At 47.3% G+C, this 14,815-nt stretch overlaps 1 protein-coding gene across 1 annotated transcript in view; it reads right to left on the minus strand.

Moving 5' to 3' along the window:
* Positions 1–14,815, minus strand: part of TBC1D8B (TBC1 domain family member 8B) — a 765,078-nt gene that overhangs the window by 47,387 nt on the left and 702,876 nt on the right. The window contains exon 19 of the mRNA XM_085608029.1: positions 7,967–8,020. Within this exon, the coding sequence (XP_085464155.1) occupies positions 7,967–8,020 (54 nt within the window). The remainder of the gene's footprint in view (positions 1–7,966; positions 8,021–14,815) is intronic.

Genomic DNA, 14,815 nt, shown 5'->3' on the forward strand with positions numbered 1-14,815 from the left:
CTTGAAGCATGCAAAGCAGAATCTGCTTTTGTCCCAAAGAGCCTGGAAACATCAAAAGGAAGATCAAGCACAGTGGCTTGCTAATTCGGAGAAAAACCCTGAACCTCTTAACCAGGCATGCCTCCTGGTAGCCACCGAAGAGCCCATCACCGTGGCAACAGAGAATGCATTTTGATATTATACTCATTTATTTGTAGATTCCCCTGAGAAAGGGCAGCTGTTTATGCCCGAAATGCATTGGGATTTACTTAAAACTCGTGGGACTCTTACTATTCAAGATCAAGATCATCTTTATTTCGGCAATTTGCCTTAAAAAGAATACAAAATTAGACATATACAAGAACAGACCATACATTATATAATAATATATCATTGCATTTCATTAAATGTTCATCAGACCCCTTCTCTTATTACACATTGCTAATAGAAATTGGGAGACTGCGAAAACTATGCATTCAGATGTATCTGTCTTAAAAATTCTAAAAGCATGGCTACACTGTCGAAAGCCCATATTTTTGCAGATAGGTACCAACCAATGTTTCCTTGCTTTGGTATATACAGGGCAAAAAAACAGTACATGGAGCTCGTCCTCTTTGTCACAGCTACAGCCAGGGCAAGCCCTGGTTGAGTTGTGTGACCAATTACCAGTGAAAGCTCTCAAAGGTAGAGTACCATATCTCCATTGGAGGTATAATTTTCTTGATGAGATGGGATAAATAATATCCATAAAGTTCTCAAATTGATAAAAATACTTAAAACTTAGAAAAGATTTGGTTAAAACTCCCATATTGGGTGCAGACTGTGCTCTTGTAAGTTGCTCAGCCGCATAGATCTTGGCGAGGAGCTTCCGCGGGATCACCTGACAACTCCTTTCAGGGTCATACCACATGTCATGCAACCCAAGTTTGGCAAACTGGGATTTTAAAAACATAAACCAAGGGATTTTTAGTAAACCACTACAAGACAATATTTCCTTCAACTCTGCTCTGTAGTACGAAAGTTCGGGCGTTGTCCAAAACCTGTGCCAATACCTGAGGGGTTTCAGAGCTAATTCATCATCGATGGACCTCAGACCCAAATCCATCCTCAAAGGTTGCAGCGGAGTGCTTTGCGGAAGTGTCAATAGCTGCCTGATGAACTTGTTTTCTATTTTAAGAAATTCTGACCCTGTTGAATGCCCCCATAGCTCCGCACCATACAAAATTGCAGCCCTCGCCTGACTCTTAAAGATCTCCAGCGGAGGTTTGATGGGTTTATATGTGGAGACATTAGAGAGCCTAAGGATACCCCGTGTGTACTGGGTTAATTTCAGTTGCGCTTTGGCTTGTTGTGGGGCCCATATGAGACTTTCACTTAGGGTTACTCCCAGGTATTCAAAGGTTTTAACCCTTTCCAGACTTACTGAGTCTAATTTGGGATTCGGGCGTGTAGAGGGCGAGGGATTAAAGACCATGTACTTTGTTTTGTTAACATTAATTTCCAGGCCACGACCTCTACAGAAGTCCTCGAAACTGTCGAGCACATGCTGGATTCCCATTGGTGACTTTGAGAGAAGCAGAGTGTCATCCGCGAACATAGTAGCCGGCACCCTGCTACCTGCCAAAATTGGGGCATCGTTGTTAGGGGCACTGTTAAGATGGGAAATCACACCATTGACATATAGGCAGAACAGGGTAGGCGTTAGTACGCACCCCTGCCTGACCCCTCTGTCAATGGGGAACTTAGATGACAGTGCCCCATTCTTCCCACAACGAACCCAGGCAAAATTCCCCTCATGCAGCTTCATCAGTATTTCCAGAATTGGTAATGGGACACCCAAGCTAAGCAGCACAGTCCAAAGTTTTCCCCGGGGTACCAAGTCAAAGGCGGAGCGGAGGTCCACGAATACCATGTAGAGGCTGACACCCTCTATCTTTGCCGTTTTCCAGAATAGTAAAAGCAGGCGAAAGATTTGATCCATGGTAGAGGTATTCCTCCTAAACCCCGCTTGGTAGTGGCTCAATATAGCATTCTCCTCCATCCAGTCCTGTAGTCGGTTGAGGATGAGCCGCACAAAATTTTTTTGCGGGACATCTATGTGGCTGATGGGCCGATAATTGACCGGTAGCAGAGGGGATCCCTTCTTAAAGATGGGAACAATTTCTGCACCCAGCCAGGTGCAGGGAACCTTCATTCCTCTCAGAACTGCATTAAATATAATGCACAAGTATGGTCCCCAGATCCCCGTTTGATGTTTAAAAAAATCTCCCGGCAATTTATCTAGCCCCGGCGCCTTCCCGGTTGCAATTTTAGAAATAGCATTGGCAACTTCCTCAACCATGAACTCTAAGGTGTCGTGGGGGTCTTTCAATGCTGCTAGAACCAAGTTCATGTCCATATTAGGTTCAGCAGCATACAGGGTCTTAAAATGTTCTTCCCAAACGTTTGCCTCTATATTGGGTTCGGTTGCGGGTTTAGGATCACCACTTCCAGTATTAACTATAGCCCAGAATTTACGGGCATCATTCTGTTCTAAAGCACAGGATAGATCAGTCCATTTTGCGTGGTCCCAGTCACGTTTAGCCTGCTTCAGCATAGCTTTATAATGTGTTCTCTTACCAGAGATGAGAGTTTTAGTACACTAATCAATTCTTTTTTTGCCAAGCGACATGCATCATTAAACCAAGAGGGAAATGGAATCCTTTTCTTTCTCTTAGTAACTGGTGGATTGAAAACAGCAAGTAATGTACTAGCTAAATTTGTGTGCAGAGCCTGCAATTTAATATTAAAATCAGGGGAAGGTTGTTGGGAGTTTAGGGTATCTAATTCAATAAACCATGGTAAGATTGAATTATATAATTTTGCCAGGTCCTCGCAGGATGCCGCCACCTTATCCCACTTAACCCTGCACCGATCATTTGTTAAAACTGCCCTATCTCCCAACTCATCCCGGTATCCTGATTCTTTCGCTCGTGGTGCCGGAAAAAACATTTCCAGCCTCAATAGATTGTGATCGCTGTCATCCCTGGCAATTACCTCCAGGACAATGACCTTCGACCACAGCTTTGTCCCAACCATAATATAATCTAAGCGTGATTCATGGCCCTTTTTATTGTATGTGCACCTAGAGGGTATATCAGAGCGAGTGCATCCATTGCAGGCCCTTATTGAATGACTTAGTGTGAGGGCCGTTATCTGTATCGCTAGAGGAGGCCATGACCTGGAGTGTGGAGATTGAGTTGGGGGAATGGACCAATAATCATCCTCAGTCGCAAGGGCGCCATAATCCATCCCTGGAAGAGGTTCGAAATGGCAATTCAAATCTCCCGCTAATAATAAAAACGTATCCGTTGGAATAGAATGCAAAAAATTTGATAGCTCATCCACCGTAGTGGACTCGTTAGCTACACCAACAGGTCTCGAGTAAACATTCACAATAGCGAGCTTAAAGCTGTTGGGCCACTTCAAAATCACGCATTGTATGTCATCTGAGTGGGTGGAGACAGACTCAGCTATGCAACCAAGATGGGTACCCACCCATGTAGTGAGACCCCCAGACGGTCGTCCCTTCCCCCCCCATCGAGCAGGTATATGGAAGCCCGCGAATCCCAATCTCCTTTCCTCTTCCCTGGCCCACGTCTCTTGAAATAGACATATATCCATCCCATCAATAAAAATGCCCCAATCATCACAGGATAATTTGCTATGTAGACCCGCAACATTCCAGGATGCAATCACCAAAGGTTTGGTATTCGTGATTGCCCTAGAATTGCAGTCACTCCTTCTTATGGTGCTAACTGTACACAGTTGCTGCTCTGTGACCACTGGGAGTTCTGGGCGACTGCCATCAGATATAACCTCATCAATTACAAAGGGGCACTCTACAGTGGGGGTGCAACGCACTAGAGCAGTGTTTATCATACTATCCTTTTTTAACAAGCACTCAGCCTCGCGGGTAGCCTTACCCCTACTGTTGTTATGCATTTGGGTTTCTCCCATTGCCTGGCCAAGTCAATCAACTTGGTCCAGACAGCTAAATCTATTTTGAGTTGGTATTTTACCAGCTGTTGGCAGTTGATCATATGGAACCCTGGAAGACCTTTCTCCTCTTCTATGTTGTACCAAGGTCCACCCATTCTCCAAACTATTCCAGCGAGTAGGGGGATAAAAGTAGGACAGGAAGTGTGTTTGTATCGTCGCTCCCTGGTTACAATGTCTCCAATTGCAGATGTATTCAACAGTTCGGGGATCTTTGAAATTGACTAAAATACAATCACCCCTGATATTTTTAGGGCTAGGTCCCACCCACGAAACTCTACGTGCCATCAAGATTTCGCTCGTAATGTGGAGGGGTAATGGTCGATTTTTGTTTAGCCAATCTCTAACTTTATTTTTGAGGGACGGGAATGATTCTATAGTTGAGCTTGGTAGCTCAGGGACTCCAACCAAAATTACCAGGTAAGGGCTACATTCGGGTGGCAGGTCAATGATACTTTCCTTAGGGGACTAACCCTTAGTCTCAATCTGGCCCCGCAACCTGGTATCTTGGATAGTTTCCTCCCTCGAGGGTCTGGTGGATAGTGCTCCAGTTAGGGGATGACTTATAGTTGGTGCTATTGGTAGAGCAGACGAGGAATTATTAGCTATAACTATGTCGGACTGTGTAAGTCTAGTATCAGATGCAGCAGTACCTGAGTTTGAGATGTTTGGCTTTACATTATTCTGTACATCCAACACCACCTGCTCGATCCGCAGAAGCTGTTGCTCAATGCGGGACAATCTCATTTCCAGGGGCTTAATAATCGTACTTAATAGGGCACTTACAGTAGCATGTATCTCCGGTATAATATCGCTACTACTAGGTGTTCCTGTCAGGGTTTCAATAAGTGTGGGTGGGGCATGAACTAGAGCCAAGATAGGTGCTGCTGTTGAGGTTGGTTTGGTGGTTATCTCACTACCGGTGTGGCCTTTAGCAAGCTTTGCTTTTCTACCCCCGTCCCCAGGAGCCACATTCCTCTTCCTCTTTGGCATAGCCCCCTCACGTTTACCTCCCAACTGGGGGAGATTTAATCTCTCAGAGGAACTTGGCATTGTGGATGCTATGGTGGAATCTAAAATTTGTTCGAGTGGGGGCGACTGGGACAGAACAATTCTATGTGCATTATCATCAATTGGGAGGGCATTTATTAGAGTTTCCCTCCTAGTAGTCTCCGGTGTACGTGCGCTGGCAATATGGCCCATGGAGGATCTTTTAGCAAAGGCTAAATCTTGTGAAACCCTTCTCTCCATTAGTGTTATCCCCTGGTCAATTACAGAATTTGCTCTTGTAATAAAATTGTCGAGGGTTCCTGTTAGACTTGCGCTTTTGGATGCAGTCCTGCTTCTAGTTTGGGAAGCAGCCATGGTACGAGGACAGTCTAAGATGGGGATAGTACTTACAGTTCTCTGCAGGTCCAGGCCACAAATATGGCAGATAACGGATGACAGGGGGTATGCCTGGTCCGGTCTTGTCCGTGCTTGAACGGGCTTAAACGGGCCCGCCCTTGGCCCGGGCTTTGCCCGGGACACGCCCCGGACGCATCCCGCGTACGCGTGGGTGTGGAATTAGTTATAGTGGGAAAGGAGGGAGGAGCCGGGAAGAGTCAGCAGCTGCGGCCAATGTCCAGCCAGCAGAGGGGCCGCTGGTACTCGCAGTCCCGGGTGAGTTGTTATGGCGTCCTTAGTGCTCCCACACCTATTCCCAGCAACAGTCAGCAATCTCCTCCGGTAGCTGAAGGAACCTCGCACAGCCCACGAACAGAGAACAGGCTCCGAGCGGCTCCCGTGAAGCGGGGGCCGCGAGGCACTCTGTAGTGAGGGAGGGAGGAGCCGGGAAGAGTCAGCAGCTGCGGCCAATGTCCAGCCAGCAGAGGGGCCGCTGGTACTCGCAGTCCCGGGTGAGTTGTTATGGCGTCCTTAGTGCTCCCACACCTATTCCCAGCAACAGTCAGCAATCTCCTCCGGTAGCTGAAGGAACCTCGCACAGCCCACGAACAGAGAACAGGCTCCGAGCGGCTCCCGTGAAGCGGGGGCCGCGAGGCGCTCTGTAGTGAGGGAGGGAGGAGCCGGGAAGAGTCAGCAGCTGCGGCCAATGTCCAGCCAGCAGAGGGGCCGCTGGTACTCGCAGTCCCGGGTGAGTTGTTATGGCGTCCTTAGTGCTCCCGCACCTATTCCCAGCAACAGTCAGCAATCTCCTCCGGTAGCTGAAGGAACCTCGCACAGCCCACGAACAGAGAACAGGCTCCAAATGGCTCCCGCGAAGCGGGGGCCGCGAGGTGCTATGTAGTGAGGGAGGGAGGAGCCGGGAAGAGTCAGCAGCTGCGGCCAATGTCCAGCCAGCAGAGGGGCCGCTGGTACTCGCAGTCCCGGGTGAGTTGTTATGGCGTCCTTAGTGCTCCCGCACCTATTCCCAGCAACAGTCAGCAATCTCCTCCGGTAGCTGAAGGAACCTCGCACAGCCCACGAACAGAGAACAGGCTCCGAGCGGCACCTCTTACTCTTACTATTATCATTCAACGCATGTGAATGAAGTTTTCCCTTGGGATATGCACAAGTCTACTCAATAAAAATTTGAATGAGCAACAGTCAGCGTTCCACAGAGTACTTCATGATAGGCTTTGTATACATTTGAATGTGGTCTTTGGATTTTAATTTTTGATAATTTATTTGTGATATCTGATTACTAGTGAATGAAGATGAAGAACACTCTTTTGAGTGGATATTGGTAGTGCACCTGAAGTCTATGACTACTGTCCTAGTTTTCTCACTTTTGAATAATGGGGGTGGGCTGTGCCTTCTTCTTTGGGTGCACACATAATTGTATATTGTTGTTACAATTGATGATTTGGTTGTTTCATTTGTTTCTTTGAGTGCAAACCAGCTGTTTCTGCATTTTGTTACTTCACAACTTTCTAAAAGAGGCATTTAAATATTTTTAACCATAAATCAGACTTCACCATAAAAGAGGATTTTTCTGTTCCCATTCGAAAGTTACAACTTAATAAATGTAATAAGGTAACGCCAATGTTATCCTAGGGGAGAGGTAAGGCCTTGCAGTAGTGAAAAACAGATTTAGGAGTTTTTCACTGCCAGGGCATGTAAAACAGAAAAGTACACATCCAAATTGTTAAATACATTGCAAGTTGCACTCTGTGAAGTCCAGTAACTACCCTGATGTGACTTACATTTATTAAAAAGGAGGGTTTGGGCCTGGCAAAAGGTTTAGTTTGACAGGTTGAAATGGCATGTTAAAACTGCACACACAAGCTGCAAAGGCAGACCTGAAACATGTTTAAAAGGCTACTTCAGTGGGTGGCACAATCAGTGCTGAATGACTTACTAGTAGTATTTAATTTACAGGCCCTGGGCACAGGTAATGCCACTTTATTAGTGACTTACAAGCAAATGAAATATTCCTATTGGGTGTGAAACAAATGTACCATGTTTTAAGGACAGAGCACACACACTTAAGCCCTGTTTAGCAGTGGGAAAGTGAGCAGAGTCCTAAAGGCCAACAAAAAAGGGTTCAGAAAACAGGAAGATAAAGGCAAAATGTTTTGAGATGACCCTGCAGAAAGGACCAAGTCCAACAAAGAATAACTTGGCAGCCTACAACCATAACACGATTTCAGTGACTAGATGTGATAGGACTGCACATATCCTTGTTCACGTCAAGAAATGGAAATCAATGGTGTAAGACAACTCTTGCATCATCAGTTAACATCCATAAGCCAATCAATTGTGTGACAATTTACAAACCAGACTAACCACTATGACTATCGGGAGATCAAAATCCATCTTCAAGACCACACTATAAAACCCGGGACAAGCTAGTATAAGATAAACAGCATTCGCTATGCCATTCAATTAACGAGAGATACAGGTAGCCACTAGCTGTACATATGTGATTTTAAAAAAATCTTTCATCATCCCTAGTTATATTATTTACCTTTTTCTGGGCTCTTTATTTCTTCATTCTCCATATTCTCCACAGGTGAAGACACTAGAAGTGGAAAGCAAAGACATGTGTAATTATATTTGATATAAATACACATTTCGATCACACGGTCTCCCTACTAAGTCGTTCGGTTTCATCAGTGACCACATCTTTCAAGCAGAGTTTTCATGCTTACCTGGTGATGGAGAAAAGACATTGTGGGGAGGAGGGGGGGATGGGGGGGGTGGGGGAGTTTTATATAGCGGGAACTAGACCCGAAGGTATCAGAGCGTTTTACATGAGCACCAGTTGTGTTACAGACGAACACATTCATTTTTTTGTTAGGCACGGGAGATTAAGTGATCTGACCATAATCACAGAATGTTGAGCGTTCCTGCTGAGCCAAGAACCCGGTTCCCCAGCTTCAAGGGCAACAACCCTAGATGTTAGGCCGCATCATCTCCCCTATCTTTGATTATAACACCATTTGAATCTCAACCCCAAGTTGCAGTTAATTAACTGAAAGATACGCCCATACCATGCAGTTCTCTTTTAATGAAACCACATATACCTGAAAACAGCCTGCTCTGTTTTCAGATATAAGTGAATTTTTCTTCCAAAAACAAAAATAAACATTGTGCAGCAGCTAAACTAGCCATGTTTGTAGATGCTTTTTTATACGATTCTTGAAATGTGATTTCACCCCTTGGTAATAAATGCACCCTGTATGAAGATTTTATCATTTTTTTTAAGTTAGGTTATCACGCCTGTCAAGTTATGTAATGTTAAAAGTGCTTATAGAGCGCACATACACCAAACGGTTTCTTGGCGCTAGGAGTTAAAGGAATCCTGCAGTCAAGTGAATGAGTAAACCGGTTTTCAGAGTTGGAAAGAACACAACAGCCAAAGCTTCCCAGGATTACACATGGAATTCCATACAAGTCGAAAGTGCATCCCTGTGCCAATAATTAATGTAAACCTAGGGAGTTTTGTGAATGTGGCCTTCTGAGAGAGGAGTGAAGTGTGATGTAAACAGAGTGGAGATGGAGTGGAGAAGGATGGTTTAATGGTTATGCATAAACAAAGACTAGATGTGTGTTGATAGCTATCAGTGTAAAATAAAAAGTGCAACAATGTACATTTGTGCCAATTCCAGGTTAATCTTTCGTGCACTTTTTGCGAGACAAAGAATACACTATTACAAGTTTTAATAAGGTGAAGAACTGCAACAAAACACTAATGCACAACACACGAGATCTCACTACAGTAAATAGTAGCACAGCATTAGCTTGCAGTGTAGGACATCCAGTTCAACGAGGCAAGACAACACAGCTACATAACTGGTAGGAGGTAATGTATGTACTACCTCACCCCATCCCGCATTTGAAAGTAAAAAAAGATTAAAGGGGCGGTGCCTGGGGGGAATGGAGTGAGACGTGCTTTGGCTGTTCTCTGTGTTTCCGGGCCCATCTATCGCCATCATCAGCACTGGGACGACTCTAAAGGCGGCGAGGGGACGGTGGGGAACTGTACTCACCTACGGATAAGCTGGGTCGGGACGAGACGTGTGCAATTGCTGCTTGCCTGGAGCCGCCATCTAGGGGGGGGGGCCCTCAGCATATGAAGGGACGAAAATCTTGGCTCTCCTTGCCAGGAGGCAGTTGCTGGATACCTTGGGGCTCTCCTTGCCCTCCCTGGGCGGCGAGATCACCGAGGAGAGTCTGAGGAGCAGCAGGGGGATCATGGGGGCCTTGTGATCGGCCTGTGCTTCTGTAGACTCCTGAGCCTGCCCGCGGGGGTCACTGAGGCAGCTACACCCCCTACTAGTGTCCAATGGAAGGCTGCATTGATCTACGGGTGAAGGCGTGACCCTCTGGTACTGCACATGTGAGCGGGATTGTCCTGGGACTGGAACCGTCTGAGGGGAAAGTCCAGAGGCCCCAGAATTGGAACTAGCAACCACTCAGGAAATTAGAGTGGATAGAGCAGAGACCTCTCCTCACCCGACGCAATTTCCAAAAGCTGAGTACTTCCTTCTGTGTTTCCCTTGGCTTCTGTGCATATCCCCCACTCACTTGGGCCTGTTACCCCACCGACAGGCGATCCAAACTGTTTTATGCACATAACGGCATCACTGCCTGCTGGAATGTGGAGAGCGCCCGGGGGCCAACCCATCTCTTCTCCCAGATCCCAAAACTGAATCTCTGCCATCTCTATCTGGAGCTTTTTTGGCCACAGAGGTGCACTCCTCTGCGTCTTAACTGGACGGACAGCCCAAGCCGCCCTGGGAGAGTGACAAATTTGTGTGCCCACCCTACCCTACTAAAGATAAGAGCTGCTATGCCACCCTCTAAAACTAAAAAGGACAACCCAGTCATGTCGCACTGGTCCAAAACGGCGCTGGCTGAATCGGCGGTGCCACCCCTCTGCGCAGAGACAGAATCCGCACTCACTGCACCGATCACAAAAGGATATATGGAGCACTTCTTACAGGAAATTCGCAAAAACTTTGGCTCCCTTAAGGTAGAATTCAAGTCATGTATCAAAGAGATCCGGAAAGACGTCTCCGACATAGGGGAACGCATTGATAGTCTTGAGCGCACCATGGACGCTCACTCAGAGGACCAGGAAATGCTGTGGCAGAGGGTAGAAGAAATAGAGGAGTAAAACATTGAAATACAAGCCAAACAGGAGGACTTGGAAAATAGAAGCCTAAGAATTAACATCCACATACGGAGGGTACCCAAGGGAGCAGAGGACAACAACATCCTTTCATTCACAGCGGATCTTCTCCAGGAGATTCAAGGGGATGAAGATGCCTCTCCACCGACCCTCAACAGGGCACACAGAGTGGCCATGGCGCCTGGACGTCAGGATATAGCACCAGATATCCTGACTGGAGTGCACTTTTTTACTGAATAGGAGGCGATACTACAAGCAGCCAGAGGCAAGACCGAACTGGTCTTCAGGGGCCACAGTGTGCAGCTGTTCTAAGACTTGACTTGTCCCCATTAACGCTTCGGAAACTACAGGACTTTCAGCCTGTTAAAGATTAGCTTTGTTCCATGGGAACCTGCTATCAATGGGGCCATTCGTTTGCCTTATTGTTTCTGTGGGAAGGTAAAAGCTGTGCCGTGCAATCCCTCACAGAGGCGAAGCACCTGGTGGGAATCCCAGAAGACCCAGCCTCTAGCGCAGAACCCTCGGACAAGTGCCACAGCTAGAAGAGATCTTCATCCGGTCTCGACCACAGTTAAGCCACAATGCCTCCATAAACGACAAGCAGAGATGTCCACTCTAGAAACTAAAAAAGAAATTAAGTATCATCTCTGCAACCTGGGAGGTGGGTCATCCCTAACACGCCTGAGGCAGAGACTACTTGAATGTGACCAATTTGCTGCCTGGGCGTGAACCAACGTCCCGAGCGGTCTGTTGTCCCATGGATTCATGAACCTGTTATTGGCGGCGCAGGGTCGTGGGGACCAGGCGCGACACCCCTCTTATACATCACCATAATCTTTGGCTCCCCTGTGATGTCCAGCCCCCTACGATTCTTACCCCCACGAGGGTGACTCCTCCAGCGGATCCAGTGCTCATAGTGTCCGCCTCTGCAACAAGTGGAAGACCCAGTTGGGCCCTGTTGGTCCGTTGGCAATTTGTGTTGCTCCCTCTTTTCCCCTTCAGGTCGTTTCAGGTCACAAGCAACCCTTATCTAGAATAATGGGGGTCACCCTTAACTACAAGAAAGGTGGGGACTACCATTTCGCATGATGTGGTCCTCCCTCCACACCATTGCTCACAGTAGATAACCAGCATTGGGTGCAACACAGGGACACTTCTACGATTACTTCTCTCTGGGAGTGGGGTGGGGAATCTGATCCTTCCCTCATGCATGACCACACTGAACTTGGTACAGCTTCATACCTCCAGCTACAGATTGTCGTACGCCTCTTACTGGGCGACATATAAAAGATGGGTGACATTAAACTAATCTCCCGGAATGTGTGGGGCTTAAATTCTCCAAATAAGCTCAAGCAAATTTGGCACTACCTACTGCAACACTACCCCAACATCATACTTTCGCAGGAGACTCACTTGTGAGATGAGACTGCCACCGCATGGCAAACCCTAGATATCCTAAGCGCTATTGGGCGTACACCAACACAAAGACACTGGGAGTGGGAGTGTTGTACAAAGGAGGCTTTTCCAATACAGTCTCCAAAGTGGTAGGGGCGCTACCTCACTCTTTACTTCATCAGGGGAAGTCGAAAGCTCATACTGCTCAATGTCTATGCATCGAATACTTTCCAGGACTACTACCTCAAGAGGACCTTGCAGGAACAACAGGAGGGGGTGGAGGGCGATATAATCGTCTGCAGTTACTTTAACCTGGCATGGGACGCTGCAACCGTAGTAACACTACATTTTGACACGCGGGGGCCATGTCAACTCACCTAAACCGGGATGTCAAGAATTTGGGTCTTGTAGACGCATGGCGATACACACGTCCTGACTCAAGGGACTACTCCTTTTACTCACACGTGCACGCCTCCTACTCCAGTGTTGATTAGGCCCTGGTCTCTCATTCTCTTCTTCGCCGCTTAACTGCCGTACAGCTGTCGGATACCTCTATCTAGGATCATGCCCATTTGGAGCTAACATGGAAGGGTGGCACCCTCCTTTCACTGGCCCTGCCGACCTGGCGTTTGCTCCCACATCTCTTGCGAGACCCGTTGGGCATTGATGATATCAGGAAGGGCATTGTAGAATATGTCTCGCTTAATGCCCAGCCGGAGACCCCTCTGCCGGTTTTAAAGCCGCCATCCGAAGTGTGATCACATCCATTGCTATTGCTCGAGGATGGGAATCCAAACTAGTGGAGTCTGGCCTTACTCCAGAAGTCAAGCAATTATTACGTCTGGACAAAGCGAAACCCACGCGTGGTAATAAACGTCAGCTGGCAGTGTTGCAAGGCCAGCTCAGAGAACTCCGGACTGGGAAGGCTGAATGAGCTCTTTTGTCACTGCAACAACGATATTACGAGGAGGGCAACAAAGTAGGCAGACTCTTGGCCCGTAGACTCCATCAGGATCGAGCCAGGACCCACATCGCCAAATTGAGGTCCACAACTGGGGAATGTGCGATATCTGAAAAAGATAAACGCCGTACCTTCCACAATTATTATCAAACACTACACTCCCGAAAAAAGCCACGCTTCGATATGATTAAATCCTATCTCGACGCCTGTGACTGGGAACCTTTACCCCCGCTCCAAGCAGAACTCCTTGATGAGCCAATAACCCTAGAGGAACTGCGGACGGGTCCCTTTCCCTAGATAAAGCCCCCAGCCTGGACGGTCTCCCTGTGTCCTTTTACTGACTCCCAGAGCTGCAAGACCACTTAATGAACAAGTTACTTACCTTCGGTAACGATGTATCTGTGAGAAACATTAGTTAGTTAGATTCCTCACCTTAGAATATCCCCAGGCGTCAGGCTGGATCCGGAAAGATTTTTCATCAGCAATACCTCTTGCGCGTCGCTAGGCGTCATCTGCGGCTCCGCGTCCGTCGTCGTGCGCCGGAATGACATCGTCTGAGTACTTAGACGCCACCCTCACGCACTGACGTCCGTTCTTGTACATAAATTTCCGCGCCAGGAACGCAGAGCCATGCAAGAGACCGACACTAGTGCCAAAAAGTCTAGGGCCCTGAAAAGGGTAACCTGAACCCTAGATGTCGGTTCGCAGAACGGGGAGGATGGGTGGGCCGGTGAGGAATCTAACTAACTAATGTTTCTTACAGATACATCGTTACCGAAGGTAAGTAACTTGTTCATCTGAAAGAAGCACGTTAGTTAGATTCCTCACCTTAGAATAGATACCCCAGCAATACCAACCCCGGTGGTGGGTCTGCGAACCAAGATCACACCAGAAAGTCCTGAAGAACAGAATGGCCAAAGAAGCCGTCTCTCCGGACTTGGCTGTCCAGGCAATAATGCTTGGCAAACGTGTGCAGCGAGGCCCACGTTGCTGCCTGACAAATGTCCTGTAAGGGGACTCCCCGACCCAGGGCAGTCGTCGCCGCCGTGGCCCGAGTGGAATGGGCCCGAGCCCAACAGGAGGTTCCTTTTTAGCTAAGGAGTAACAAGCTTTGATGCACAAAACGACCCACCGAGAGATGGTCCGCTTGTGCACTGCCCGCCCCTTCTTAGCACTCACGTAGCCAACGAAAAGTTGGTCATCCACCCGGAACTGTTTTGTGCGGTCCAGATAGAAGGAGAGCGTACATTTTGGGTCCAGACGGTGGAGCCTCTCTTCCTCTTTCGAGGGATGCGGAGGCGGAAAGAAGGTGGGCAGCGTAACAGACTGCCCAATGTGAAAGGCATTAAGGATAATGGGGCAACCCAGTAACCCTCAGAACCTGGGCGTAATAGTGAAAGCAAAAACAATGGTTCTGTCGGGAAGTAAGCAAACTAGCTTAGACGTGTACTGAATACACTTTAGAACTGTACAGGACACACACAGACCCAAAGAAACAGAACTGAATTTGTGTTACTTGATGGAATAGTATTAATTATTGTAATGAAAACACCAAAGTGTTTACAGGGTGAACCAACCAGAACACATACAAAATGAAACAACTTGTGAAACAGTGATTGCTTGAACAAAAAATCACATATAACAGATATGTACAATGGACAATACATAGAAATAATAAACAAACAGATCCGGCTTGAAGTACATAGGCCACTATAAGTTGTGATTTCCTTGTTCTATATGTGGATTTGCACGGACGCATAGGACAGGTAACGTCGACGTTTCGACCCAATATGGTTGTGCCAATTAGTATGCATCAAAGGGGG

Source organism: Triturus cristatus, chromosome 5_2 (assembly GCF_964204655.1).
Source record: "Triturus cristatus chromosome 5_2, aTriCri1.1, whole genome shotgun sequence".
Classification (NCBI taxonomy): Eukaryota; Metazoa; Chordata; class Amphibia; order Caudata; family Salamandridae; genus Triturus; species Triturus cristatus.